We start from the raw sequence: 25,013 nt of genomic DNA on the forward strand, positions 1-25,013 counted from the left end.
ATATATGTATATATAAAAATGTTTTCTGAGGTTAGAGTGCTAAATTTACAAGAAACTAACTCACAAATTGACATGAAAAAAAATTGCATATTATCTGAGATATAAGTGGTAAATTTACTAGAAAAAACAAACTCCATATTTACGAGAAATAAATCAAAAAATGTACGTGAAAAAAACTATAAAAAAATAAAAAAATAAAAATGTTTTCTGAGTTTAAAGTGCTAAATTTACGAGAAAAAAACTGAAAAATGTACATGAAAAAAACATGAAATTTTTCTTAGATGAAAGTGCTAAATTTACTTGAACTGACAAATTTATGTAAAAAAAAAATCAGATATTCTCTGAGATTAAAGTGGTAAATGTACAAGAAAATAACTCACAAATTTACATGAAAACTTGGATATTCTGAGATTTAAGTGGAAAATTTACTAGAAAAAATGACAAATTTACGAGAAATAAATAAAAAAAATAAAATAATTTTCTCAGAAATGTATGATTTTATAATCTCAGAATATCCAAGTTTTTTCTCGGAAATTCCCGACTTTAATCTCGTAAATTCAGATTTCTTTCCTCTGAATATTACGGTATTTATTTATCTAATACGCTGTCGTAGATAAATGTGACAATCACTTCGGTCACTGTGAAACCCCGTAACAGGGAGGAGGAGGAGGAGGAGGAGGAGGAGGAGGAAGAGGGGGTGGGGTTACCTGGGTGAGTACGCTCGCCGCACTGCCTTGAGGGAGGAGGAGTGGGCGGCGGGTGGAGGAAGAGGGGAGGGGAAGGGTGGAGGAGGGAACTTGGAGAGCCCGTCTGCGCTCCAACCCCACAGCCGACTGCAACCAGCCGGGGAGGACGAGGAGGAGGAGGAGGAGGAGGAAGAGGAGGAGGAAGAGGAGGAGGAAGAGGAGGAGGAGGAAGAGCAGCCCAGAGAGAAGATAGGAAATCAAGAGAAGCAGTGTTCTCAGTCAGTGTTAGTGCGGCCGGCTGGAGAAGTGGCTCCAGCATCATGCTGCTAAACTCTTCATCATCATTTAACGTGTCACATGCTCGAGTCGAAATGTGTCATGAGTTTCTAAAGATAGAGAATAATAGGCTTTTATCTCTTTGTTGCTTTGGTTTGTTATTGATGGGAATGCAGACAGATTATTTCCCACTAAAAACCAAAAACGTCCTCTTAAATGGTTTAACTGGGACTGAAGATGATCCGTCATTTACCTGAATCAACGGAAATAAAAACTGAATAATAGAAAAAAACTTGGATATTCTCTGAGATTAACGTGGTATATTTACGTGAAAAAAATAGATATCCTCAGAAATTAAAATGGGAAATTTCAAGAAAAAAAATTGTATATTTTCTGAGATTTAAGAACCAAATGTTTTGAGAAAAGGCTCACGATTTTAAGTGGAAAAAACTCAGATATTTTCGGAGATTAAAGTGTTAAATTAATGAAATTAATAAGAAAAAGAAAAACAGATATTGATCAGTTCAAGAACAAGAATACAACAAATTAAACTTTCTTCTGTGCACATGTAATAATTAATTGATTAATTCATTAAAAGATATCTCTTCAAATTCTTACATTTTTTGCAAAATGAGTGAAATATTAAGTTCAATTTTATCACTTCTTTACTTTGTGACTCAGACTTCAGACTGCGATATATCTGATATATTCATATAAATATACTGTAACAGAATGACGTATAAATCAGCTGGTATCTCGGTAAAGATCTCTGATATCAATACAGAACAGGTAGAAACGATACTTCAGACTGTGATGTCTTTAGATGAACAGGTAGAGGTCAGGTGAGGGTGGCGTACCTGGGAGAGAGCCCCCCATGGGAGCAGTTGGTGGGGGAGGTCAGCGGGCTGCTGCGGCTGCTCGGTTGCCGCGGTGGCGTCCGACCTGCCGAGTTACTGGGAGACGTCTGCAAATCAACACAAAAAACATACACACACACACACACACACACACACACACACACACACACACACACACACACACACACACACACAACTGGCTTTAGACACACAGGCCGCCAAAGACATGTGGAAATGAGAGGTGTGTGTGTGTGTGTGTGTGTGTGTGTGTGTGCGCGTTACCATGGTGATGCCGCTGTTGGCGCTGGCGTTCCTCAGGTGGTTGTGCAGCAGCTTGGTGGTCCCGTCCTGGAAGGTCTTGGGCAGAGCGCCCAGCAGCATGGTGAACTCCGGCGTGTTCAGCTCAAACAGGGCGATGAGCACCACCTGGGCCGCCTGCACACACACAAACACATACACACACACACACAATGCCATTTAATTAACTCAATATGTGTGTGTGTGTGTGTGTGTGTGTGTGCTGTTGCCACGAGCTGTTTGAGGCGTCAGTCGAAGGTTTTTTAATATTTTTACTGCAGACATTTTGCCGCTTTGAGCATGACGACTGTAAACTTCTTCCTGCTTATTATTATTACTATTATTATTATTATTTTATTTGTATTATTATTATTATTATTATTACAATACAAGTTGATTTACTTCGAGTTTCTAGTGCAGCGATCTGCCCCATTCAGACAGGATTAATATATTAAACCTCTCTATGAATGCCTGCCGTGCTTTCAGAGTAAGAAAAGGACAGAGTTAAATACTCACTACATATTACTCATTCTGATAACCGTTTTTGTGTGTGAGTTGACTGAATGTTGGTATTAATGAGACAAATGGGTTTCTACTTCTTCAGCAGTCACACAGGAATAAAAAACAGCACATTTATTGCAAAGTATAATTTGATGAGGTCATCCACTGTAGGCATAGAACACGGCAAGCGTCAGAGTTTCTTCTCGTAAATTTGCAACTTTATTCTCAGAATATTCAAGTCTTTTTCTAAATTTATAATCTCAGAGAATATCAGTTTTCAGTATAGTTTTTTTTCTCGTAAATTTCCGACTTTAATCTCAGAATATTCAAGTTTATTCTCGTAAATTTGAGATTTTTTTTCTCATAAATTTGAGATTTTAATCTCGTTTTTTTCTTGTAAATTTATGACTTGATAATCTCAAGAATAAAACTCACAAATGTTATTTAAATTTTAATTAATAAATTTAAGGAGAGATGAACTCAGAATGTATACAATTAAAATCTCCTGACCTTCCACACAGAAATAAGTTCCTTTAACACGCTGACTCACATTTAGAAGAATAAATGAAACAAGAGAAAGAGAACGAGTTCAACTTGAAGGTAAATAAGAGAGTGAAAGACATGTTAAGAAGCGTATCTGTTGCAGCGAACGTGCAGCGAGTCCATTCAAATCAAAAATGAAAAGTAAGTTAAGCAAAAGCCGGGACGAGCGGTTTCCCCTCCGAGTCTCCTTCAAGGTAATTCACACGTTTCAAAGGTCACGGACGAAAGTTAAACTGCACAACTTGATGTTTGTCTCATTCACACACTGCCGGGACATTAACAGTCCACTGAAACATGTGCTGTGAGTGAGTTTACGGAACATGAAACAGAACCAGGACGCGGTTCTTTGGGAGCCGTTAGTGTTGAAGAGGCTGAACACACAGCCAGCTGCTCCCTGGCTGTTGGTTAGAGGAGTTATACTGCTCATGCTGTCGGTGGAGAGTCTACCTGCTTGCACCTCTCCTCCAGGTTGCCCTCTCCAGGCAGAGAGGCCACGGTGCTGGCTCGGCCCGAGAACTCCTCCCCTGCCCAGTTATGAAGGGTCTGGGGGCGAGGAGGGGCGATTTGGAAGAACAAAATCAAGACGTGAAAACAAAAAAAGAAAACAGTGAAGTTCAAAAGAAGTGAGAGAAGACGGAGGTGGCACCGAGACGCCGTCACGCCGCCACGCACTCTTACCTTGCGGACGTCGGAGCTCTTGGGCTCGGTGGTCCAGGTGATGATGCGCGAGACGGCGAGGCGCGTCTCGCTGGAGTTGACGAAGTCGGTCGGGTCCATCTGGCGGGCGAGCGCCTCGATGTAGCGCAGGATGGCCACCTTCACCTTCAGGTTGGGCGTCTGCGTCTGGTCCACGATGAAACGCATCAGGATGTTGAACTGCTGCTCGAACGGGAAGGAATCTCTGCAGACACAGTTCAAATATCTCACTTTAATAACAGTTCATAATAATTACACTAACTCAACCAGGAGCTCACTTTAAACACTGTTTATTAATAACAGTTCATAATAATTACACCAACTCAACCAGGAGCTCACTTTAAACACTGTTTATTAATAACAGTTCATAATAATTACACTAACTCAACCAGGAGCTCACTTTAAACACTGTTTATTAATAACAGTTCATAATAATTACACCAACTCAACCAGGAGCTCACTTTAAACACTGTTTATTAATAACAGTTCATAATAATTACACTAACTCAACCAGGAGCTCAGTTTAAACATCATTGAGAGGACGCGGAGAGAAAAAGTTCATTTTATACTTGCTGCTGTAAAACACTTTCCTCTTCTTCTAGATTAAACGGACACAAGGTGTACAGCTGACATAAATAAATCATTAAAACAAAACATTTTAGAAAAGTAGATCTACCGTAAAACTGCAGTTAATAGACAACTTTATTCTCGTTATATTATGTCTTTTTCTCGTAAAGTTATGACTTTATTCTCCTTACATTACAAGTAGCATGTAACATTACGTATTTTGATCTTTGAGATGCCCACCTGGTGACGTCCAGGGCCTTCTGGACTTTGGCCTGGACGGAGCCCAGCAGGTCGGCCCCCATCTTCTTCAGCAGCTGCGTGAGCAGGACGAAGAGCCAGTCCTGCAGGTCGTCCCTGTGCAGCGTGATGAAGTCCACCAGAGTCTCCAGGAACATGCTGAAGACCTGAGAGAGGAGGACGAAGGAGGAAGTGTTCACTGGGTTCGTCTCAGACGAGTAGACGCACACACTGACAGGACAGCGGTGAGACAGGACAGCGGTGAGTCAGGACAGCGGTGAGACAGGACAGCGGTGAGACAGGACAGCGGTGAGACAGGACAGCGGTGAGTCAGGACAGCGGTGAGTAAACACTTACTCTCTGGTGTTTGTTAGAGTCCACAGCAGCGAGGAGCATGCAACACAAAAACACACTGTGTTAGTGGGTCCTGCAGTTAGTGTCCCTCCCAGTGAAGCCTGGTGTTAACCCCCCCACCACCCACTCACTGCTGCCGTTAGAGAAACTCACCTTGCTGTGAGGGTCAGCAAACATCCTGGTGAAGATCTCACAAAGCCTCTTCAGCTCCACGCGGCTGACGGAGAAAACAAGCAGCACATTCAGCACTTAATGTCCATCTGTTTATAATCTCAGAGAATATCAGTTTTCAGTATAGTTTTTTTTCTTGTACATGTACCACTTTAATCTCAGAGAGTATTCAAGTTTTTCTTTGTGAATTTCTGAATTTTCTCTTTTAAATTTCCGACTTTAATCTCAGAGAATATTAAATTTATGTCTCGTAAATTTGAGACTTTAATCTCAAAACATTCACGTTTTTTTCTTGTAAATTTATGACTATAAACTCAGAGAATATCAGAGTTTGCTCTTGTAAAATTTTATGACTTTAATCTTAGAATATTCAAGATTTTTTCACGTAAATTTGTGATTTTATAATCTCAGATTATTTCTTGTAAATTTGTAACTTTAATCTCAGAGAATATTTAATTTGTTTCTCTTAAATTTGGGAGTTTCTCTTGTAAATTTGAGACTTTAATCTCAAAATATTCACATTTTTTTATCGTAAATTTATGACTATAAAAATATATTTTTTTTCTTGTAACTTTTATGACTTTAATTTTAGAGGATTTTTTTCTCTCGTAAATTTGCGACTATAATCCCAGAGAATCTTCAAGTTTATTCTCGTAAATTTGTGAGTTTTTTTCTCAGAAATTTGCAATTTTAATCTTGTTTTTTTCTTGTAAATTTATGACTTTATAATCAAGAAAAAAACGCAAATTTAATTTAAATTATAATTAATAAATTTAAGGAGAGAAGAACTCAGAGAATGTATAAAATCTAAATCTCCTGACCTTCCACACAGAAATAACTTGCTTTAACACGCTGACTCACATTTCTTGATTTTAAAAGACAGCTTTTATTATTAATAATAATAATAATAATAATAATAATAGTGATAATATACAGTATGAGTTAGTCATCCATGTTTTGTATGTTGTTGGTGTGTGTTCACCTGAGCATCCTCTGGCTCTTGAGCAGGTTCTGCAGTCCCAGCAGTCCCTCCTTCCTCTCGGACCAGTTGGCGCTGGCGCAGTGGTTCAGCACCTCCGCCACGTCCTCCGTCTGACGCAGGTAGTGCGGCGCCACGCCACCGTTGCGCGAGCTGTACGAGCGTTCGGAGCAGGCGCTGGAGGCGTCGCTGTTGGCGTCGTCGTCCGAGTACATTCCCGGTGACTCGAAGCGCCGCCTCACCGGCCTCCGCTGAGAGGAAGGAAGAAGAGGAGATGGCGTTGGGTTTAGAGGTCGGCGTGCTCTCTCTCTATCTATCTACTGTCGAGCATCACATCTACGTCTACTGCTACCATGCAGCTACAGACTCATGCAGGCTCTGGGGATGAGAGCTTATTTCATGCTGGGTTCACCTCTCACTTCAGAATGTTAGATAGGTTGTTGTGATTAGACAGAAACGTTCAATCAGTGGTTGGGTTCAGCTTCTGCACCTCAACCTGCTCTCGCTTCATGTTAACAAAGTCAAAGTCTTTCATGCAGTGACAGAAACTCTTTACTTGTACCTTACTCCTCGAGTCTCCTAAGAGCTGGAATTTAAAAGGTCCAAGAAGAAAGAGGACAGAGGGAGTTACTGCAGGACTGCACAGGACATCTCTCACTTCGGTTTCACATTAAAGGACAAGTCTGGAGCTTTTATTGAAACGTTAAACCACGACTGTAACCGGCTTTTACATTCTGCATTCAACAAAAACAAGCTTACTTTCATCCATTTGAGGAACTCATTGCGTTTCAACTGCAGGGACCAGGATCTAAATTATTATGAACCCCCAAAAAGGCCCTGGTCGGTGATAGTACAGGAACTTTCCCCCGGAGTTTTTCCTCATGAAAATGTCTTGAAATGATGTGAGGATTATGTCTCCTACGGCAGACGTGTAGTTCTATTTGCACCAGTGCTATAAAACCTATATTCCCCCACCGACTGCCGTTCTTACCAGAGCGTCGGCGACGGCAGCCTCGACGTCGTTGCCGATGTTGAGGATTTTCATGGCGTTGACGGAGGCCGAGATTCGAGCCTGATGGGACAGCCGGTCTGAGGAAGAAAAAGGTCATCAGCAGGTCAGGAGGAGTGTGATAGTTTGACTTCACTTTGAATAGAATTTAAATGATAATAATAATAATAATAATAATAAACAGGAACACAACTCACTCCTCACTTTCATTTCAAAATGTAATGTCAGATTAATGAAGGAAAGTCAGATTTAGGAGTGAGGAGTGTTTTGGTCCTGTGAACCAGTTTAACTTCATTGTTTAGGTTGGGTTTTGTTCCATCACTGAACATTATTAAAAATACATTTCAAATGTCTCATCAGTTTTAGGAGAAAGCAACACAACCCAAAGCAAACAGCAAAGAAAGCTGCAACAAATAACCGACGAAAATAAATTCAAAACATACCAAGAACGTACAAAGAAACGTGGAGTGAATCAGTGTCGCTTCACCAAAATGCCAAAAATATACAGAAAGGTATCACATCGCATTAAAATGAAGCTGCAAAATCAAAGTGTTCCTGCATTATTCCCCCCCTCTCTGAGCCAGGAGGAGGACGAGGGCCATGCAGGGAGAGGCTTCACGAAGCAGGAACACTCAGTCAGCCGGCTGAGCGAACACAGAATCATCCTGATTGAACTCTTTGTGGAGAATACGTTATATATACGTTGGTATATTTGAGTCTGGCTGACTGAGTAGATCTGCTTCCTGAGAAGACCTCACTGGTCACCTGAGTAGCACTCTGCAGAGGACAGGGCGCTGGTTGAGCGGGAGTGACGCCGCGTCGCTGGAGGAGGACGGAGAGTTAAGAGGAGAGAAAAGAAATGCACCTGCAGTCTTTAATTAATTATTGATTAGTTCAATAGAAGAGACATTTAAATACAGAGCATGCAAAGAATCAGGCAGGAACAACGGGGATGTAGTGAGGCAGACGTCTACGGAGGAAGAAGAGAAGCTAGTACTACTCTTTACAAGAGGTCTTCTTAAGCCCCGTTTCCACCGCAGGAACTTTCCCCCGGAACTAGGAACCTTTTGAGGAACTCATTGCGTTTCGGCCGCAAGGACCAGGGTGTAAATTAAGTTCCGGGGTCTTTTTACCCCCAAAAAGGCCTTGGTTGGAGGGTAGTACTTCCTGAAAGTACAGGAACTTTCTCCCGGAACTAGGAAGAGGAACTCACTGTGCTTCGACTGCAGGGATCAGGGTCTAAATTAAGTTCCGGGGTCTTTTTACCCCCAAAAAGGCCCTGGTTGGAGGATAGTACTTCCTGAAAGTACAGGAACTTTCCCCCGGAACTAGGAACCTTTAGAGGAACTCACTGTGCTTCGAGTGCAGGGACCAGGGTCTAAATTATGTTGAGGGGATATTTAACCCCCAAAAAAGGCCCTGGTGGTCGGGAGTAGTACTTCCTGAAAGTACAGGAACTTTCCCCCGGAACTAGGAACCTTAAGAGAAACTCATTGCTTTTCGACTGCAGGGATCAGGGTCTAAATTAAGTTCCGGGGTCTTTATACCCCCAAAAAGGCCCTGGTTGGAGGTTAGTACTTCCTGAAAGTACAGGAACTTTTAGTTCCTTGAAAAGCAGTCAAATTCCCAGGAACTTCTTGGTGGAAACGGGGCTTTAGTTATGGGTTAAGAGTCATTCTGCTCCCCTGTATGAGCTCTGGTGTGGAGGTTGTTGGGGGGGGTCTTCAGTACTCACCCAGGGGGGAGAAACCCCTGGCGGGGCTGGTGTCGCGGCTGCTCTCGCGACTGGTTTCGCGGCTGCAACCCTGACTCATGCTCGGCCGGGGGATCCGGCTCCGGGCTAGAGGAGCACGGCAGAGAGACAGACAGAGAGACGGACAGACAGAGAGACGGACAGACAGACAGAGAGCAGTGCAGAGGGAGAGTTTAGTTCGTAGCACACCCAGCCAGACACGACACACCTGAAGCTCTGCAGAGAAAGTTAGTGTAGCCGGACAGAAGGGAGGTAAGACTCCGGGAGGCTGCAGGTACAGCGTTAGTACGAGGAGGAGCGACAGGAATACCGCGGTCTTGTACGGTCGACCTCAAATCAATCCAACTTTAAACTCACTTCTGAGGTCCAAAGATTCCCTTTAACCTGCAACTCTTAGTTCACCTTCACATCAGATGTTATTCACAGCAATGCTGCTGTTCATATGCAGCTTCCATTTCAAGTCTATACAAGCCTGTAGCTCATGATTATTAAAGGGCCGGTCCATCATCTTTAGGTTTTAATATCATCCTGTATCTTATGTTTTAGCATCAAAATGATATTTTCCCTTCAAGCCCCCGAAAACCTTTTTCTCAAAATTACTGGTTTTGTGAATGGAGTCTGGCGGTTTTGAAGGCTGCGATATAACGGCTTTCCCTCGCCATCAGACAGCCTTCTCTGACGGGGAACTGACGCCGTTATATCGCTCTCTTCAAAGCCACCAGACTCCATTCACAAAAACAGTAATTTCATCTCTCTCTCAAAATCCTAACTAACCCTTTCAGGGCGTTTCCATTAGAAAAGAAATGGACCAGAACGCAGATGGACCCGCCCTTTGTGGTCAGACCAACGTATAAACTAACCGACTGACTTGATTGGCTTCTGAATCAATATTTGATTTTAAAAACCAACGGTGATTTTATACAGTAGAGTTTATGGTTTAATAACCCTGACAAAATGCTAATATTCTGGTTTTCAATAGACGTGTTTAGTGTTGAATTATGGTCTAAATGTTGTTATAGGGGCTCATCCACACAGACGAAAATGAGGGGAAATACTAAATCTGTTATATTTTGACATAAAATAGTAAAACCTGAAGATTTCAGTTTTTGTTTTAGGCACCGCCGAGTCCTTCGACTTCAACAAAGCTCCCAAAGAATCAACATTTAAAGACGTTGGTTGAAATGCTTCTACTGTAAAGTAACTTCTGTTTCCAGCATTACAGACTGTTGTTTCATTCTTAATTGTAATCCGTGCCTGATCTGGTGGGGCTGGTCTCTCGGCTGCAGCCGTGGCTGCGGTGACCTCGGGGCCGAGTCTTGTCGCTCAGGCCGCCGGAGGTGCTGTTGGCGGCAGCGGCGGCGGAGCCCATGCTCGGCCTCGGGATCCTGCCGTAGGTGGAGCTCAGCAGTCGGCCAGGAGAACCTGACCTGCTGCCGGCTGGAACACAGAAGGAAGTAGTTTAGTCCAGATTAACTTAACGTTATTATGAGGATGACATCACAATCAGAAGCAGCTCACGTTGAGACTGTGAGACGACTTTCCCTCGACTCCTTCCCCGGCTGTCCGTCACAGACGGACCGTTTCCTGGAATCGCTCTCCTGGTTCGAACTCGACCTGCCGACGCAGAACAACAGAAACAGAAACATCTTTATACTCGCATCAAAGTCGCTTTTCTACATGCAGGAACAGAGTGAAATTAAAATAGAGATCATACGGAGGGAAACGTGACATAAGATATGAAACAGGGAATAGTGAGAGATGAAAACACGTTTTCATAAAGTCTAAAGTTGCAACTGATGATTATAATACCTATAATATTACATACATCACACTGACTGTATCCAGCAGCCACACGTCTCGACTGCAGTATGAACCCAACATAAACAGATTGTGCTGTGATTTAATATCAATAAACGGATCAAAGTGATGCCGAAATAACGACATAATGATGCCGATTAGTATAAAAGTCTGAATTCATGCTTTGTCAGGTCCGTTACCATGACAACAAGCAGATAAGTTTTAAAATGCTTGTTTTCTGAATGGAGTCTGGTTTGATCAGTGTCCGGCTACATGCAGCTGCTCCATCATGACGTCATCTAGAGACGTTGCTGTTTCTGCCAGAGACAGTCTGTGGTTTCTACATCACGTTAGGTGGAAGGGAGTCCAAGTAGACTAAAGTTTTAATACAAATAAAACTTTCTATGTTGAGGAACATCATTAAAAGGGACCTCTGAAATGGGAATTGACAGCAGAGAAAAATACTTCTCCATTACTTTTCAACCGCCGTTATTACCCAGATCGTAGGAGAAAGGTTACAGTAAACCATGCGCAGACAGACAGTCCATGCACTGACAGTTCCATCACAGACGACCAGCGTTACAGGACTGATGGAGGGGGTCAAACAACACATCGTTCCCGTGGAAGCACACAGCAGCACACAGCTTACCATCTGCATTAACAGACCACGAGCCGTCTGACAGGGGGGAGCCCAGGAGAGACACAACAAGAGGTTAAGCTTTACATACGGCTGACTAAGAGGTGAGCGGGTCGGGGGAGCAGTCGGCCTGTTTTCAGAGGAAGACGTGACTGCATTATGTCCAACATGAACATGACATTATAGAAATGTCTGTGCAGCTTGGAATAAACTCCTGATACCTGAGTGCATCTAGAGCTTGTTGGAGTGTTTTAACATGAAGACATTAAAGGGCCGGTCCACTATTGTTATTATGTGACCTGACGTAGGTTTCTGCATGACGCTGCTTCATGTACAAGTATAAACACATCCTTATAGTGTATTAACGTCACATACAGTAACTTAGATGGCGGTCGGCATCAGAAAGTCACACAATGACACAAACAAACTGGATGCAGTGGTAGACCAGAAACTCCCTGTTCTGAGAGGTTAAATTACTGCTTTTGTGAATGGAGTCTGGTGGCTTTGAAGGCTGCGATATAACGACTTCAGTTCCCCGTCAGAAAGGGCTGTCAAACGGCGAGGTAAAGGGGTGTAAATATTCTAAATATAGCGTACACTTAAACTGATTTTGGTCATTTTAGGTGTCTAAAAAATCTGTTTTTCTGCTGCTCCCGTCCACAGCCGCTTCACCTCGCCGTCAGACAGCCCTTTATGACGGGGAACTGAAGCAGTTACATCGTTCTCTACAAAGCCACCAGACTCCATTCACAAAAACATTTTATCTCTCAAACATCCAAAACATGAAAAGATATTCAGGCTGCTAATTTTCTGCTTGAATTTGCAGACAACTGTTGTCATCATTTTGTTTAGAAGCTGCTTGCTTGTATTTGAATTAAGTGTTGATTGTTTCATACTTTAGTAGTCGTTGTAGACGTGGTGCGTCTTACCCAGCGAAGCGTAGGATCCGGGGGGGAGGGCCGAGGCCGAGCTGAAGGGAGAAGCCGACGACTGCACGGCAGAGGCCACGGCGGGCATCCTGTTGCGGGCGCTGGCGGTGGCGGTGGCGGCCGCGTTGACGTCCACGTCGCTGCGAGAGCGCTGGAGGGAGCCTGGAGAGGAGGCGGCAGCAGCAGGCGTCCTGCTGTGGGCAGCTTTGGCTGCAACATGACAGCAGTTTAATGTCTCAGTCAGTGAGAGTGACTCTTCTCTTCTCTTTCTACTCTCACTGCTGTGAATGAGTTAAAAAACAAAACCACTCACTTCTCGTTGATGAGCCGCTTCCAAAGGTGTTTTTTACAGACGGCGGTCGACTGTGGAGACAAAAAGTAAAAGAGATAAATATCTGTAAACCGCCTGATGGTTCAGAGCTTGAGAAATATACTAATAAGTGTCACTTGGATGTACGATATCCACCATTAAAACTAAAATAGAACAAGATACGGGAGGTAGCATGGGAATACAAATAGAACAGCTTGTAAGGAAATATTTAAAACATGGCCCAAAGATCAACGCTGAGCTCAGACAGAGGGAATATATTAGTGTCATAGTGATGATTCTAGATATCTGTGATCATTTAATGCTAAAGTTGTGATGAAAAAAGGAGGGGAGGAGTCCCATCCTCCTCGCGTTTCCCAGTGAATCGATAAAGCGGTCGATCAGAGAGGAGGAAGCGGCTCACTTGAGGCTCTCCTGGGAGGACGAGGAGGAGCGATCGGAGGCGGGCAGCGACGTCTGGCTGTCTCCGCTCTTCAGGTGAGCCTGCAGAGCCTTCTGATAGGACGACTCCAGGCCCTGGAACAGCTTATCCGCCTCCCGCCTGAAGTGACCGTGGAAACACCAGTAGCACCTGCGATGGCAAGCCGGAGGGAGGACCAAGAAAAGACATCTTAATGATCAGCTTCCTGGTTTCTTTCTCTCCAGCTGCAGCTAGAGATTGATGATAAAACGTACCGGATCAGCGGGAGACTTACTTTCTGGCCACAGAGCGAGCCTCGGCGTCGGCATCGTGGATCCCTTTCTTTATAGTCTCCATTAAAACGGTTCCGTGTCTACGGAGGAGGAGAAAAGAGGAAACTAAAACAATAATATAATGTGATGAAATGAATGATTTATTAACGTCATACTTGGTTCCTGTAAAGAAAAGCCTTTTTATTAAATATATAAGAGTATCTAACACACGCTGTGATTGATCGCTGAGAACCAGAGAGCTCCCCTGGTACTGGGGGGGGGCTGGAGGGTCAGCTCAGGTTTCTCCCTGGCGGCGGCGGCAGGAAGCAGCCAGGCAGAAACACAATGAGGCTTTTGGAGGCAGACAGTGATCGCCATGGAAACTGCTGAGATAGACCTTGACCCGGCCGGTGTCCCATTTCAAGGCAGCGTGTAGTACTTTACCCTTTTATACTTATTGTACAAATATCTGCTCATCCCACCGTTAATAACCAGCTGCTATGATCTAAACGCTCCCGTCAGCTGATCTCACCTCTCCAGAGAGCTCGTCTGCCACTCCTGCAGCAGCAGCTCCAAGAACTCAAAGCAGCGCCTGCAACACAGAAGAGCTTTCTTTAAAAAGAAATATATTAATCATAATAATAATAAACTGAAACTCAAGACTTGAATATCAACAAATTTAATAATAACAATAAATTAAATTAAATGTAAACCTTAAATAAAAATAAATATATACATTAAAATATAAATACAAATATAAATAAATACAATAGAAAATATGAAAACAGAAATAAAATACAATTGGAAAAAGACTCGAAAACCAATAAAAATATAATACAAATAAATGTAATCAAATTAAATTAAATCAAAACATGTAAACATTGAGTTAAAAGAAATATATACATTCAAATAAAAATATATAAATAAATAAAAATAAAAATGCATAAATAAATAAAATAGAAAATATGAAAAACATAAATTGCAAAAATAGAGATAAATATGAAACAAGTATAATGAAACAAAGTATAATGAAACATAATGAAATCAAAAATAATAATACGTAAAAATAAAAAATAAATGAATGCTAATAAATGAATAAAAAACAAATACATAAAAAACTGATTTAAATTCAAAGAAAAATAGAAATAAAGAAATACAATAAAATATCAAAATAAATTTAAATATATGTATGGTATAAAATTCAAAATAAAACATGATTAATAAATAAATATGAATCAAATTAAATAAAAAATATATAATAATAATCTATAACAAATATAATAAAATAAATGAAAAACAAAAATTAAATAAAGACAACAGAATAAAAATATATTTTGTCATATATATATATATATATATAAATAAATGTCTCTCACCTTCTGAGAGCCACAGATTTGGAGATACAGTTGCTGGTGATGATGGGGATGAGACGAGGGTAGTGTGTGTGCTGCGAAGCAACAAGAAACTGTTGTTAGAACCCGGTAAATCTTAATCTACTTCATATCTGAGTAAAGCTGCCACGTACTCTGAGGATGAGGCGGACGGCGGCCATGCCGGAGGTGGCTATGACTTTGGCACTGTTGGGGACCAGGTTGAGGAGGATCGGCATGATGGCCTCGGCCGCGTGGTCGAACCGACTGCCGAGCACCGTCGACAGGTGGCTGGTGACAATAAAACAATGCTTCTAATACTACCGTTGATATGATGATGCATCCTCTTAGTGTGTTGCAGCAGGTGTGAAGGGAAACCTCCAGGTAGTCTTACCCCAGCGTGAGGCAGGCCTCTCTCACCACCTGAGAGCGGAGGTCCTTGGCGGACAGCTTGAACGCCGCCTCCATGAGCCGCAGCTGCTGCGGGAACCCGTCGAACTCTGCGGCGCCGGCCAGCAGCAGCGAACGCACCTTCTTCAGCTGGAGGAGCACGAAGAGAGGCAATCAACAACAACTAAGACAGCTTCACCTAATAACTGAGAGGACAGAGAGGTCTTACAGCCGCCACCCGGAGCTCCCAGTCCCTCTTATCGTCCGACAGCACGTCTCGAATCTTCGTCATGGCCTCCTCCACCTCCCTGTTGGAGTAGATCTGGTGGAGGGCAGGAGGAGGTGGATGAGAGGAAGCACTGCATGGAGACATTATAAAGTATGTATTCAACATGTCCATACCTGCACGGTGGGGACATCTTCAAAGGCCTGGATGAAGTCCTCTATGTCCACAGCTCCAGCTCCAGCTCCAGCTCCAGCTCCAGCTCCAGCTCCAGCCCCATCCCTCCCTACAGACAACAACCATAAATCACTGTTTATTAAATTAAAGAGGCACCAAACCCCTGGAACTAGGGACTTTTTGAGTTTGTCTTCTTTTTCTGTTTTGTTTATTGACATTTTCAGTGCACATACGGATCAGCAGCTTCAATGCTCAAGACAGCTAAATGTACATAGGTAAATATATAGAGAGCAATAGTGATAATAAATATCAAGTAAAAGAGATAATAATAATAATAACATTAAAATTAAGCAATAAAAAAAATATAAATTAAATAAAAGACAGCAGTAGTGAAAAATAAAATATATATTTTAAAATAAAAAATAAATATTAAAATATTAAAACTATCTGAATTAAATCTATAAAATAAAAAAATCTAAGTTAAAATTAATTAAAAAATAAGATAATAACATAATAATAACATTTATTTTATACCATTTGTGCAAATAAATAAAACATCACTTTAGTTGAAGAATACAAAGTTTCTTCCAGTTTATATATTATTATATTTATACCCGTTTGTGTGTGTTTTTAGACTTTGATTAAAATAAATTAAATTAAATAAATAAAGAAAAAAAAGGTTCTTCTGGAAATCTATTGAAATCCCAAATGTTCTTGCATTTTATAATCTTGCGTCGTCACGTGCACGTTTGTTTTACAGAGATTTTATGTCACTAACGGAGCATGTTGTGTGTTAAAGTGTGAAAATGCTGATCAGGATGCTGATTTTATGAATATCTAAAAACAATGACAATAAAAAAACAAAAACATTATAAAAATAAAATATAAAGAAAAGAAAATCGCTTTGACGCATCAACACTCGTATTTAAATAAAAGCGTACTGTGGGAGTAAAGAAACCGTGATGTGTTTCTTTTTTATGTGACATGTCAGTCGTACGGCGTGAACTCTGACCTGCTGACTTGGTGCTGGAGGCGGAGGCGGGGCGTCGGAAGGAACCCATGCTCACCGTCTTCTTCACGGACAGCGAGGCTCCTTTGGACGAGGACGAAGAGCGGCCGCCGTCCCCCGAGTCATCGTCCTCAAAGTTTTTGTCTGGAGGAGGAAGAAAGAGCAGAGAGGTCACACGTGACTGAACAATGAGTCTCCAGTAAACGGAGCGTCCCAGCGATGCGGAGCACGCGGGGCTGACTTTAACTTTCAGCTGATCCAGAGGACATAACTCACATTCCTACATCAGCAACACAACGATGGCGAGGGAGGAGCGAAGGTCAGAGACACAACGCCTCAACAACAAACTCAACAACTAGTCCAGTGTTCCCAGTAAGAAGCTCAGAGTCACCACAGGAGAACCCAGTCTTTGTTAATAAATAAATAAAATAAAAACAAAGCAATAAAATTAATTATAAATTTAAATTAAATATAAAACAGCAGTAGTGAAAAAAATAAAATATTTTAAAATAAAAAATAAATTATTAAATAAGAATTAAATCAATTCTAAGTTAAATTTAATTAATTAAAATTAAGTTTAAAAAGTAAATAAATAAGTTTATACAGAAAAATAAAATTTACAATAAAAAAACAAAAACAGTAAAGCATACAAAGTTTCATAACTTATTTTTAAATTAATTCACAGATGATCCAGCCAGTCATCTAATCTTTATGGTGCCATGAGCAGAAAGATAAATGGGATTTAAAAGATTTTAACCCGTTTTATTTATTTTCTCATTATTTTCTATTTTTTAATTATTTAATTATTATCTAGTTTATATATTTTGATATTTATACCTGTTTTTTTGTGTGTTTTTAGTCTTTATTTGGTTATTAATTTAATTTAATTCTTCACGATTAAGGAGCTGGAATATTTATTGATAAAAAGCTCAAAATCCGTGTTTCCTCTCCAGAAAAACCCTTTTCAGGATCAGTACCCCTACATAATGTGCCGCTCGTCGTCCAGCAGATTAAGACTGGTTGAAACTGCTCGTTTCTACTGATGGATGTAATGTGGTCAAAGAGGCACGGCCCTGTGGAAATGTCTCCTGGGGGTGTACGATCGAGCGCCACGTGAGCTCAGGAATCAATCCTCTTTCATTATTCAAACACTCACACACACACACACACACACACACAGCAGCAACACATCAGTCATCAGGTGCCATCAGGCTGCAGTTTCTCCTCCGTGCACGATCAAAGCACGATGCAACACCTCTCAATGCAACACAAGGTCACCTGTCACCTGACGTTTAACACCTTAACATGAACAGCAGGAGAAAAGCAGGAGGTGAGGAGCCTTTAAACATCCACCATGAACATTTAAATATCAGATACTAACATGGGGGGGAACCACCAGAGGCCCCACGAAGCAAAGAGACGAAACTCTGCTTGTTTTTTGACAACAGCCGCCATTTTGGACTGAAAACATGTATTGCATTTATAATTAGGGATGCACCGATACCGATACCACTATCAGGTATCGGGTCCGATACTGTGCTCATGTACTCGTACTCGCAAAACGGCTCCGATACCACTTTACGGCAGCGTGACAGAGTGGTATCGGTGCATCCCTATTTTTAATATTTTATTACTCAACATTTCAGTAGAATATGACAATAGAATAGAAATAATTCGGCTCTTTGTAGGAGTATGGAGCGTCCGTTAGTCGCTTTCAGTCCAAAATTGGAAGCGTAGTTCTGCCGCTGATGTTGCAATGGAACGAACTATTAACTTTCACTTCTCGGCGAGATATACGTTCTTTGGTTGAGGATCGACGAAGTTTCAGGAGCTCGGAGAAAGCGGAAGAACTGAAGCGGCAAAGCGAGTACGGTAGCGAGAACACGACCAAAGCAACCAGAACCAGCCAAGAGGCAAATGACTCCGGCTTCCTCGCTTTCCAAAGCAATCTCTTACGACAACAAAAGTGCAAAATGCAAAGAAATCACGGCCGCTGTAAACAACTACATCACAACGCCGGTTAGCGTAGCTGAAAAGCCCGGATTCAAAAGACTCATTAAGACACTTGATCCAAAATATGAGCTGCCTGGTTACTTTACACTTATTACACTGTGTGTGCGTGTGTGTGTGTGTTTATCAAACTGTATAAAGCATGTATTGCCAGATAACTCTTTGGTTAAAGTGAGTACTGTTGGATTCTGTTTTGTTAAATTGAACTTGGGGTTTCTCTCTTTTTGCATGCAAAACATGTTTCTGTATTTTCTGACATTTGACAGACTAGAAAATAATCCATAATGAAAATAACTGTTGATAGCATCCCGAGTGAATACCAGAACTTTAACCTCGGTGGTCTTCTCACATCCCCAACAGGTCTGCACTTCTGGAAAAACAAGTTCAACCAACAACATGAAACTAATTGTCTGTCCCGTCCCTCCGGCTCTCAGAGACAAACGACCAGCAAGACACAACAATCCTGCTGCCAACAAATCATCCTGCTGTGTTTCCACCGGAGACGCCGCAGACGCATTCCTCCTGGATTTACAGCCGCCGTCACATCAGGCATTCCTCCTCCTCCTCCTCCTCCATCACCTCCACTCTTCCTCTCTCTCTGTTTAAACCCTCCCTCCCTCCATCCAGAGGAAGAGCAGCAGCTTACAGGAGCAGATCCGTCTGCACACCAGTTTCCTCAGCATGCCGGCAGACAGTCAGCTGGTCCTCCTGTCCTCTGGATGTGGTCCTCCTGTCCTCTGTGGTCCTCCTGTCCTCTGGATGTGGTCCTCACATCTTCGTCCCCCAGCTGAGGAGAGAGTGAAGAGGGGAGGAAGCTGGCCTCCCCCCTCTCCCTGTCTGGGAGCATGTGCTTCGATACGTCTTCCTCTTCCAGTTCATTTCACGCACTGTCAGGACCAGGATGGAGGAAGAGGAAGAGGAGGGGCTGCTGGGTGGAGTCAGAGATGAGTGACATCATGATGAGTCAGGAGAGAGGGAAGAGGGAGCCGTCGAGCCTCCACCCGAGTTCATCCGTCAGGGTTTTTATCTCAGCAAGGTGACTGCTGCTCCAGCTTCAAAGTGACATTCACGTCTATCTGCATCTTTTCATTTCTTCATAACTAACATTTCTGTATTTATTTTAACTGGGTTGCTCAGTTTGAAAGCTAGAGTGAAGATACTGGTATCACATGAAACTAGAAAACCTAAAGAATCCATCACTTCTTTTGACTTTTAAAAGCATCTTCATGAACCAGCAGCAGCAGCTCTGGATGCACCAGAAGAAGAAGAAGCCCGACATGCAGCCATATGCAACCGTCTCATTTTTCAGTTTTCTTACATGTTAATCTGGCAGACACAACAGCCCCCGTCAGTGTTTCACTCCCTGCTGATGTCAGCCCTCCGTCCACAAGATGGCGCTGCTACCCCACAAGTGTTTATCCTCACAGGTACAGCGTTTCCTGTTCATCATTTTCTGACATATTTACAGCCCTACTGAAGGCCATGAGCTGGATAAAGACTGGCAATGTCTGCGAGGTCGATTTAAATTATAATCCCAGAGGTTAATCTGACCCTGAACTGACTGAACGGAGGTCAACGGCTGCCACAATGACGAGAACATTACGCCTCCAGAGACCATCTGAGAAATGTCTCATTTCTCCGGTTAGATAGGATTTTAACTTTATATTTTAGGTGGAGAAAAGTCAATCTATGTATTTATCATATTAAGTATGGAGGACAAAACCTGCCAAAAATAAATGAGAAATAAATGACTCGTTACATGAATTAAATAAATATGTCATTAAATGCAGCCCCTATATTTACATGAGGCAGAAATGCATTAAAAAAAATGTAAAAAGAAAAGAATACAGAAATAAATAAGTTTGGGGAAATAAATAAGGGTTGAAAAATATAAAAAATATATAAATAAATACATTTAAAAATAAACATAAAATACATAAAAAATAAATGCAAAAATAAATAAAACAAAATAAATACCTGAATAGATAAATTGAAATACTAACAAAAATAAATAAATAAATACATAGGTAAATACATACATTTAAAAAGTAAACATAAAATAAATACAAAATAAAGGCAAAAATAAATTAATATATTTAAAAATGTAAAAAAAAAATATATATATATATACACATTTAAAAAGTAAACATAAAAATAAATGATTAAATAAAAATAAATGCAAAAATAAATTAATATATTTAAAAATAGATAAAACTAATCGATTAATGGAGAAAATAATGAAAATAATCGTTAGTTGCAGCCTTATAAGACATATCCTGACTTTTAGTCATCCTACATTTCCCACAATGCACCTGGACAGCCCGGTTAACTGGAGGACAAGTGTTTTCACAGGCTGAGCAGCACCGACCACGACTCCTGAACTGTGTTTGAAGAGTTTAACATCAAAAAGACTAATAATAATGATGATGATGATGATGATGATGATGATGAGTGCAAATCAAACTAAGTGACTAATCGGTCTGGACGCCAGCTTTTTCCTCCTGGCAGCGTCTCAAAGTCTTCTGGGAGCTCGGAGCCTGATGGAGTCTGACAGCTGATCTCCCCGATGCATATTCACAAAATGACCACGAAGGAGAACGAGAAGCGAGGCGCTTACAAGAGCAACGGAGAAACGAGGGAGCGTGGGAGAGCAGCTCACTGTCTTTCTCCAGAGACATATCTACTGTTCATAGACGCCACATTGGACGCTTCAGCCCGTTGCAGCGATACGTCAACGTGGGTGCCGTAGGGTTACAGGCCAGTCTTGCCAGGTCCAATATGGCGCCCACGTTGATGTATGATCCAGGAGTCAGTGCAGCGTCTACGTATATATATGTATATATATATGTCTGTGGTCTTTCTCTACCTGCAGCTCTAGTTTACTATCATGCAACATCTTTAATCACTTAAAAACAAAGCAACTCATTTCATTCACAATCACTAATCCTAATGCAGCTCAGAGGTCAGAGGTCAGAGGTCAGAGGTGAGCCTCCACCTGTGCACATGAGCCTTTTCATGTCTGAATGAGTGAAGAGGGAAACACCCTTTCTGCCATTCTGCTGCTCATCTCAACCAGCTGGAACAACAGAGGGAGGGACGTTCCCACACTATTATTATCAGGCTTCATTCACTCCAGTCAAAGAGTCTGATGTTACAGCGGGAGACAAGTGGACGTAACGTTCTGTCTTTAGATAAAGTACAAACCACTGCTCTTTACCATTTTTAAATAGATGTTTTAATGCCAGAATATATTTGCTTCATCTGAGTCTGTGTGGAGGTAGAAGGAAGTTACCGCTTTTATTGTGGTAGTCTGAGTAACGTGACGTCATATCCGTTCCGTATCCGTCAATCGAAACAAACCTCAGAGTATAAAACGTCGGAGGGTCAGCGTGGATACGACCTGCACCCTCACATGTTAAATCCAGCGTGGTAAACACTACACATCCAGTAAAGGATGGAAACACTTTGGGTTTCACACATGGACAGGAAAAGCAGAGCTAGACAGAGCAGAGCTAAAGCTGCATGCTAACTTCTAAATAAAAAAGACCAAAATATGTCAGAAAATAAGTCCGAACAAAAGCTGAAAAAAGTCATAAAAAAGGCCGAAATATTAAAAAAAAGGTAAGAAAAAATGCCAAAGTATGTCCGAAATATGGCCAAAACAAAAGTCCAAAAAAAGGCCGAGATATGTCTAAAAAATTCCAAAGTATGTCCGAAATATGGTCAAAAAAATGTTCAAAAAAAGGCAGAAATATGTCTGAAAAAAGGCAGAAAAAATTCCAAGTAGCAGGAAACGTTATGGTATGGCCTCGTCTCCGTGGTCAAATGGGCCGACGCTATGACTGTAGAGCACCCAGATACTGACATTTATGTTAAATGCATTCCAATTTGGAGTCAAACTGCTGCAACTAATGTCTAGTTCACACTGCACGGCTTTAGCCTTCGCACATGTGTGAGCTCCTCGCCGACACTCGCCGACATATTCCAGATATCTAGCAGGCTAAATATCCGGACCTACAGCCAATGAGAGCGTGAGACACGGTTTGAGGGTAAACCTGGGGGAGGAGGAGGGGTTGCCTGTAGCAACAGGAACTTACTGGATGTGCTGCATTTACAACACGGAGCAAAGTTGTTGTTGCACCGAGAGGAATAAATAGTAAAAAAATGTGCCAACAGAAACATCAGCAATGTGTCTCGCGTTTGGTATCACGCCATTTACCGTGTATTTCTCGCGTGTTTTTCGTGACAAAACGTAGTTTGGAGACCTCATCGGGGATTGCATGTCATAAGATATTCAGTTTAAAATGATACCCTTGTTGTGTTTTTCGGGTCAATCAGTGTCTGTTCCTGTTTGGAGTAAACCTCTTCCTGTTCTTTATCCTTCAGTCTGAGTGGAGAGCAGTTCTTCCTGTTTGTGTTTTGTATATCTGTGCAGAGAGGAGATGGAAGGAGAGGATTTTAAACTGAATGTGAGAGGTGTGTCGGAGGCCTTCAGAACCTGCACTTCATCAGGTAGGTAAGTCTTCATCACATATACACGATGAAGGCGTCGTATGAAACCAACCAGCGGTAAATCCTCTTTAAGCGTTCTGTGAGAGACTCACTGGTGCACGGTTCATTATTCAGGAGCATTTCCAACTGTGCAACCCAAGTCCTGCTGGCAGCGAGTACCTGGCCTCGTCTCTCAACACCTCCCTGCAGGACCTCCTGAGGCTGCGTGACGCACACAGCCGGGTCCGGGTTCATCAGAACCCACAGAGCTGGATTCAATCAAACACAATATCAAAAGATGACGTGGTTTCAGGCTCAAAGTTCAGTCCTGAGCTGGTGAGTATAGCACCAGATAGTGAGGCCTGTGGATTTCGTTTGTATCGCAAGTGCTGGATATTAATGTACAAGACCAGGTGTAAGGAGGACGGAAGCTATTAAATATATGTATAAGGAAAATAAATTATAAATAATAAAAAAAAAATCATAATTAAGTTTGGGGAAATAAATAGGTAGAACAAATTAAATAAAATGCAATAAATAAATACATAAATGAAAATTTTTAATTAATAAATACATTTAAAAATAAATTCTACATAAATAAAAATAAATGCAAAAATTAATAAATATATATCAAAATTAATAATAAAAAATAAAAGGGAAAATTAAATAGGAAAGTAAATAAATAGGGAGATTAATACAAAGGTAAATTAATAAATAAATTCAAACAGAAATATCAATGTCACATTTTATCAATTAATTAATGCCTATTTTTGTATCACAAATTCTGGATATTAATGTACAAGACACTGATGTATGGAGGACGGAAGCTATTAAAGTTATGCATAAAGAAAATAACAGAAATAAATAAGTTTGGGGAAATAGATAGGAGGAAACATTTAATAAACTGCAATAAATAAATACATAAATTGGATAAAAATAATAAAAGCATAAATTAAAAAATGAACAAATTTAAAGAAATTTCACATAAATAAAAAATCTAAATTAATTATAAAAAATAAAAGGGAAAATTAAATAGGAAAGTAAAAAATAGGGAGATTACTATAAAGGAAAATAAATATAGAAACAGAAATATCAATTATGTCCCATTTTATAAATTAAGTAATGCATACATTCATTTTTAATATTGTTGGTACATTTAATGGCATATTAATTAATAAATTGAGTCATTTATTTATTAAACAATAGTGTAACTTATATATAAATTAATAAATGAATTTTTTATTTTGGCAGCTTCCGTCCTCCTTTATCATGTACATGCAACTTTAAACAACTTTTAAGAGGGACATAATTTGCAACAATTTTGAAAATAGATTAATTGTTAATGTAATGAAAATAAATTAATTGTTAATAACTGAACACCTTTGGTGTTTCAACTGTCAACTTGGGCTTCAAGACACTTCCTGACATTTAATTAACCACACTCGATTAATAGAAAAAAAATCAATTAATAGATATTGAAAAGAAAAGCTAGTTGCAACCCGAGTTTGTCCAAACCTCCAGATAGAGGAAATATTGTTCAAATACCTTCAGGCATAAAAGTATTTATTAAAGAGCTGCTGGGACCTGAAAGCTTCATGAATAGCTGTTTTTGATGAATATCAAACCATCTGTTTGCTGCAGGAGAAAGTTATTTATGCACTAAATCTTAGCAGCTGGAAGGACTTTAACTAGAACTATGAGACAACAACATATCCCCCAATAATAGCGTCCCTTCACTGGCTCCAAGAATGCAGTTTAAAATCAATGCATCGCTCCGAGCTACATCTCTGTTCTGCCAGAGCTGCTTCTGTAATAAAACACACACTTTAAACTGGCTTTTTATCTCAGTTATGTGGCTTTAAACACATACTGCTGCACAACATATCACCTATCATGACAGAAAACAACACAGAACACCTGCCAACACCTCCAAACGGTACTGTTCCTCAAGTTATAACGACTACTAACGACCACCAGAATAACTCAGATCATCATTTTATACGGCGAAGCTGCAGACGAGAACAGAGCGGGATTATACGCATCACTGAGCTTCA

General features: G+C 40.9%; 1 protein-coding gene across 26 annotated transcripts in view; it reads right to left on the reverse strand.

The window, feature by feature from the left end:
* Positions 1-25,013, reverse strand: part of LOC141763243 (CLIP-associating protein 1-B-like) — a 49,870-nt gene that overhangs the window by 10,910 nt on the left and 13,947 nt on the right. For 3 of the 26 annotated variants that reach the window (XM_074627780.1, XM_074627775.1, XM_074627797.1), the window contains 26 exons: positions 16,462-16,602; positions 15,452-15,558; positions 15,279-15,371; positions 15,054-15,199; positions 14,815-14,950; positions 14,666-14,736; positions 13,822-13,881; positions 13,313-13,390; positions 13,021-13,188; positions 12,603-12,652; positions 12,290-12,499; positions 11,373-11,399; positions 10,445-10,540; positions 10,181-10,363; positions 8,909-9,013; positions 7,939-7,995; positions 7,156-7,253; positions 6,727-6,750; positions 6,168-6,415; positions 5,168-5,231; positions 4,664-4,827; positions 3,839-4,061; positions 3,608-3,703; positions 2,102-2,254; positions 1,820-1,926; positions 708-833 (listed from right to left, as the gene is read on the reverse strand). In XM_074627780.1, the coding sequence (XP_074483881.1) occupies positions 708-833; positions 1,820-1,926; positions 2,102-2,254; positions 3,608-3,703; positions 3,839-4,061; positions 4,664-4,827; positions 5,168-5,231; positions 6,168-6,415; positions 6,727-6,750; positions 7,156-7,253; positions 7,939-7,995; positions 8,909-9,013; positions 10,181-10,363; positions 10,445-10,540; positions 11,373-11,399; positions 12,290-12,499; positions 12,603-12,652; positions 13,021-13,188; positions 13,313-13,390; positions 13,822-13,881; positions 14,666-14,736; positions 14,815-14,950; positions 15,054-15,199; positions 15,279-15,371; positions 15,452-15,558; positions 16,462-16,602 (3,031 nt within the window). Of the gene's footprint in view, positions 1-707; positions 834-1,819; positions 1,927-2,101; positions 2,255-3,607; positions 3,704-3,838; positions 4,062-4,663; positions 4,828-5,167; positions 5,232-6,167; positions 6,416-6,726; positions 6,751-7,155; positions 7,254-7,938; positions 7,996-8,908; positions 9,014-10,180; positions 10,364-10,444; positions 10,541-11,372; positions 11,400-12,289; positions 12,500-12,602; positions 12,653-13,020; positions 13,189-13,312; positions 13,391-13,821; positions 13,882-14,665; positions 14,737-14,814; positions 14,951-15,053; positions 15,200-15,278; positions 15,372-15,451; positions 15,559-16,455; positions 16,603-19,114; positions 19,376-25,013 lie in introns of those variants that run through there. The other 23 variants (XM_074627779.1, XM_074627800.1, XM_074627778.1 and 20 more) reach the window with 19 other exon arrangements.

The sequence above is a fragment of the Sebastes fasciatus genome, chromosome 24 (genome assembly GCF_043250625.1).
Source record: "Sebastes fasciatus isolate fSebFas1 chromosome 24, fSebFas1.pri, whole genome shotgun sequence".
In the NCBI taxonomy this organism is placed as follows: Eukaryota; Metazoa; Chordata; class Actinopteri; order Perciformes; family Sebastidae; genus Sebastes; species Sebastes fasciatus.